We start from the raw sequence: 5,469 nt of genomic DNA, 5'->3' as shown, positions 1-5,469 counted from the left end.
TCTTTTATGTATGTCTTAATTTTCATTTGTAAAAGTAATAAAATTCATAAGCTTAAGAAAGTAATAGGAATAATGTATTATACCTCAATTTTAGAAGAGTACTAGTCCAATAATTCATTGTATGATGTTAGGTTATACATTTAACGCGTGCGCGGTTGATTCTCCAACGATTTGTTTACTTCATTTGCCTAGTTGCCAGTTAATATGTTTTGACAATGGGACAACTCTTGTTCTTTTGCTTCTACACTAGTATCTAGGACATTCATTATTTTTATTTGTAACCAATGGGATGAACACAGCTTTGCAATTCTACAATTATAGGGATGATTATTCTAATCCTTTGTAACTAGTGAGGCCGCACTTATTTTGTTTCACATTGGACTTAAGCCAAGAAAAGTCCTAGATTAATGTTAGTAATTAAGAAACACTTTTCGTTTTTTTTTTTTAAAAAAAGGGTAGCAAAAGATTCAGATCCATAAATTGTTGATAGGATCATTTATTACTGATATGGCTCTCAACTCCTGGAATGTCCCTCTCATTTCAACTTTGTTTAAAGCTTGTGGAGAAAGCCCTATAAACAAAGGCTAAAGTTGGGGTCTCCTTGCTTTCAATGGAGTTTTCTACTTGGAAGCAAGGATGGCTGATGTGAGTTGTGACGGTGGAAGCCGTGGCATAGTGGTCCCTTACAATGAAAGTGGACAGTGGGGCAACTTTTCTATCGGGCTTGTTGGAACCCGAAAACTATAGGGTAGTCCCTTCATATATATATATATATATATATATATATATATTATTTCTATTCGGAGAGCTTAGCTGGTCACCACCTCGTTTCCATCATTCCGTCGTGTTTTTCCTTGTATTTTATTCGGTTTTTGCATCTCCTCTCTAGGCAAAACGATAGACAAAAGCTTATGTAACTGCTATGTCAAGTGTTAAAAAATACGAGTCATGTAAATCGACTATAGTAGATTTAATTAAGATTTGAAGTTGAATTCCCATATTAGCAATCAACATGCCCTAATAATAGGAGTAATTGGAGAGACCCTTTGATGGATAATTAATCCCGATGATTGAATATTGATCAACTTTAACACCTAGTCGGAACTTGTCTTAATATTGTGTCGGTGGCTGAACCATGTCTTACTTTTTGGCCTATTAATAGACGCTAGCGAAGAGGAAAGAACAAGGAAAAAACAAAACTTGCTACTTAGATCTATAGGAATTTGTAAATCAAAGAAGGTTGTCTTTACTGTGAAGCTAACGGAACTTTATTTGCCTAGATTTAGATCCAAAACATTTAACGACCATTCGAGGCAAGATTTGATTACGTACTATTGAATCATCAGCCACAAATTTTAACAATGAACACCACCAAAATAATTAAATAAATAAATATCCCAGGATTAAGATGTTTCATTCAGTCGGTGAGGAGTGTTTCAGATTCTTTGAGGTACGGAAAATACGAGAGACCTATGGCCACTGAAAACTCTACCCCCACCTCCAAACTTTAACTTTAGTCAACCAGCCATCTATATAATGCTTATATTGTAACCTTATGACTTAAAAGCTTCTCGAGTTCTTAATAAAACATAGGATCGGCTTATAATTAGTGACTTCAAATCTTTGATTAGCTAAAAAAAATTGTAAAAGGGAAAATGGTCAAGCTTTTTTTTTTTTTAATTTCTTTGAACACCAATTGTACTGTTTTATATAGATCAGTAGCAGAGTTCATCAGACCAGTTCAGCTTAGACCTTAACTTGCGTGCACAACAATTTGTCAACTGTTTATAAATTCCTAAACAAATTAAGGCTTTCATAAAGGTCTTCTTTTTTAGTAGCATAACAATACTAATACAATAACATGCTGGAATTCTCATGTTATAAAATTCAGCTCTCTCCGGGCTACATTTCGTCTCGTTGGGTTTATGATACAGAAAAGAAACTGTATTTGATGAAAAGTAGTAGTACAAAAGATTCAGTGTGTCTGACTTTCCGCACGAGCTGAAATGAACCAAGTCCCTTGAGGGCTGTGGGAGCTTCCTCCTACTCCTCCCTGATGGCTATTAGGTGAGATGTCATATAGATAGAAATAATGTAGAAAGAATGCTTTTTCTCTAGATGCATCTATATGTCACGTTTGTCTCTTGGTGTCACCATCCGATGGTTGCCGCTTACTTCTAACGTGAGGCAAACCAGTGTATCATGTGGAACTCAAATATCTTAGTATCAAGCACCAGATCATTTTAGTGGAGCAAAGCAAACTACTGGCCTCGGAATTTATATGATGATACCTTATATTCGTATTAATTGGACCTGGACGATTTGCTGCTGCCTGCCAGCCATTAACTAAGAAAATATCAAGTCTTCTTTCTCAAGACACGGGAGTCGGGACAGTTGTAATGATCGATCCACTTTCTGTTTGAAATCATTTTCTATAATCAATTATGCCAACCAATTCAGGATGATAATATAAGATGCAAAGAGTTAATTATTATTAAATCTCTATGAGACTATAATGTGTTTGATTCAATAAATGGGGTGTCCTGCCAATTATCAGAAGACATTTACAATCTTTCTACCCTCAGCACAATGATAACATTTGGCAGTCATTGGTGTAGGCATCTGGGCTTAAGCATAAAAGACATGTTTACCCTTATAAAGCAAATAATGTTAGCCATTATTGAAGGGCGATTTTGACTTTTTGACATTTTTTAATTGCGAGTGAGTAACACAATAAGTGAAGGGCGTACATTAATGTTCATACGAAAAGAAAAAGGGCAGTAAAATAAAATTATTAAAATTGTGAATGGAGTAGCAAGCAAGAGGACGGATGGAGTATAGTTTTGAGAGCGTGGCACATGTTTTCACAGGGTGAGGACAACAGTGATTAACAACAATTTCCCGTTGGATTAGTTGGCCAACTCACTTAGATAAATAAGATTCTTTCGATGTCACTTTGACTGAAACGCCGCGCAAAGTCACAAGCTTCCTCCTGTCTCTCTCTCTCTCTCTCTCTTTTCAGGCTCTAGTTCAAGAAAACATTTCACAACTTCCACGGTGTTCAGTGGCTAGAATTCTGAGCCAAAGCCAAAACAAACCGACAAAGCAGAGGAAAAAAGGAGAGCAACCAGTTGAGATAACAAGTTTTCTATCAAATATGGGTGCAACAAGTCCACTCAAGCGCCAATCTCACTCTCATTCCCTGACCAAGAAGTTCTTGCCTTACGCTCTTTATGCTCTCCTCCCCATAGCTCTTTTTCGCTTGTACTTTCACCCTTTTCCTCTCCCTCAATCTACCACGGAGCAGCTCCCTCACAACAACCGCATCATCCTCACCACTTCTTCTTCTTCTTCTTCTTTCTCCAAAGGTATATTGAGTTAAAAAAGAAAAGTTGCAGAACTTTTATCTTTTTTTTTTCCGATTTATAGTTTTTTAGTATGTTGGATTATGGGTTTTATTATTAAACAGGTTTTTTTTTTTTATGCTTTTGTTGCTTATTTGCAGAAGAGGAAGTAGCTAATGAAACTACATGTGACTACACCAATGGCAGATGGGTACATGACAAGATGGGGCCTTTGTACAATGGCACAACCTGTGGTATAATTAAGGACGGTCAAAATTGCATCTTACATGGGAGACCTGACTTGGGTTACCTTTATTGGAGATGGCAACCAAGCCAATGCAAGCTCCCAAGGTTTGATACCAACACTTTCTTCCACCTTCTTAGTAACAAGCATTTAGCTTTTGTTGGTGACTCCATGGCTAGGAACCAATTAGAATCACTCCTTTGCATGCTAGCCACTGCCTCCAATCCTAACCTGGTTTACAGAGATGGGGAGGATAACAAGTTCCGTAGATGGCATTTTACTTCTCATAACATTACCATATCAGTTTATTGGTCACCATTTCTGGTTAGAGGTGTTGAAAAATCAAAAACTGGTCCGGATCATAATGAATTGTTTGTGGATATTGTTGATGAGAGGTGGGGGGCCGATTTGGACCATATAGATATGATTGTACTCTCAATTGGGCATTGGTTTCTTCATCCAGCAGTGTATTACGAGGGTGGTTCAGTATTGGGTTGCCATTACTGCCCTGGACTAAATCATACTGAGATAGGATTTTATGATGTGATGAGGAAGGCCGTAAAGACTGCACTTAAGACAATAATTGAAAAGAAAGGAGCTAATGGTAATAGAATTGATGTGTTTCTGACCACATTTTCACCTTCACACTTTGATGGTGAATGGGATAAGGCAGGTGCTTGTCCCAAGACAAAACCTTATAAGGAGGGAGAGAAGATGCTTGAAGGAATGGATGCAGATATGAGAGCAACTGAAGTTGAAGAAATGGAAGCTGCTAAAGTAAATGCGAAGCAATTTGAAGGGATAAGGCTAGAAATATTGGATGTGACCAAATTATCATTAATGAGGCCAGATGGTCATCCAGGGCCTTACATGTATCCATTTCCATTTGCTAATGGGGTTCAAGAGCGTGTACAGAACGATTGTGTACATTGGTGTCTGCCAGGTCCTATTGATACTTGGAATCAGATATTGTTAGAAGTTGTGAGGAGATGGAGTGTTCAATCAAGGAGAGAAGAGTGAGGCAATCCAATGCCAAATGCTAGGTTTTGATTTACTTTGCTATTCTGCTCAACTGGTTGGTGTACATTTCTTTCTGAAAAAAAAAAAAAACAGATAAATGGAAAAGATTTTGTTTGGGGTCTCTTTCAGCTATAGCAAGAAAATGGAAAGAATGTGTTAATGAAATTGAGACGATTGCTCTGTGGGGTGACAAAGATAGCGGTTCTTTTGGAACATGTGTTGGTTTTTTTATGAAATGTGTACAAATGATATCAATGTGAAATGTGTAGAGGAAATTTGAAGATCATTGGCAGTTTTTATTTGTTTCTTGGAAACAAGGTGGTTAACTTGGCCACTTCCCCAGGAATTTGCTCCTTCAGTTTTGTCTATTCTGGAATTTGTCTGTGTAGAGTTTCTATTGGCTCTTGTATCTAACCAATTTGGGCAGAATTTTGATGGTCAGAGTTGTTTGCAGTTGAAAATTTTGATTACGTGACAGATATTTACCTTGTCGTCGGTACTGCATATTTTTGAGCTTGGCATAATTATAGATAATTCAAACTTTTTCAAAATATTGATTCATTCAAACGCGTTTCTGGCACGACTAACATAAATCCTGTAGAAGTTTGTATACTCTTTTACTGTATGAATTTTCAATATCAGTACTTTATCATCCACCAAACCCTCAATTTGACTACTTACTAGTATATGAATTTCTTGAATCCTAAGCCTAGCCAATAGCATGAGCTTCAACCCTTGTGAAAATCAACCATGTTGATGCAAGCATGTCTTTTAAATCAAAAGAAAGCAGATCTTCTTTTTGGTAGAGCCTCACAGGCCTTTATATATTAGCAAAACCAGGTATCCAAAGAAACTTTAGCT

The 5,469-nt window shown here is 37.0% G+C and overlaps 1 protein-coding gene across 1 annotated transcript; it reads left to right on the top strand.

Moving 5' to 3' along the window:
• On the top strand, positions 2,879 to 5,099 carry LOC18609436 (protein ALTERED XYLOGLUCAN 4). The gene is made up of 2 exons (XM_018114553.1): positions 2,879 to 3,368; positions 3,506 to 5,099. Exons 1-2 carry the CDS (start codon positions 3,158 to 3,160, stop codon positions 4,606 to 4,608), a joined length of 1,314 nt encoding a protein of 437 aa, XP_017970042.1. The 5' UTR covers positions 2,879 to 3,157; the 3' UTR covers positions 4,609 to 5,099.

Source organism: Theobroma cacao, chromosome 2 (genome assembly GCF_000208745.1).
Source record: "Theobroma cacao cultivar B97-61/B2 chromosome 2, Criollo_cocoa_genome_V2, whole genome shotgun sequence".
Classification (NCBI taxonomy): domain Eukaryota; kingdom Viridiplantae; phylum Streptophyta; class Magnoliopsida; order Malvales; family Malvaceae; genus Theobroma; species Theobroma cacao.
This window is presented reverse-complemented; position numbering and strand designations above follow the sequence as displayed.

Excerpts from the sequence above, each read along its gene's own strand:
- LOC18609436 (XM_018114553.1), top strand. The coding sequence starts at position 3,158 with ATGGGTGCAACAAGTCCACTCAAGCGCCAATCTCACTCTCATTCCCTG. Across the intron at positions 3,369-3,505 it reads TTCTTCTTCTTTCTCCAAAG|AAGAGGAAGTAGCTAATGAA; the intron begins GTATATTGAGTT and ends GCTTATTTGCAG.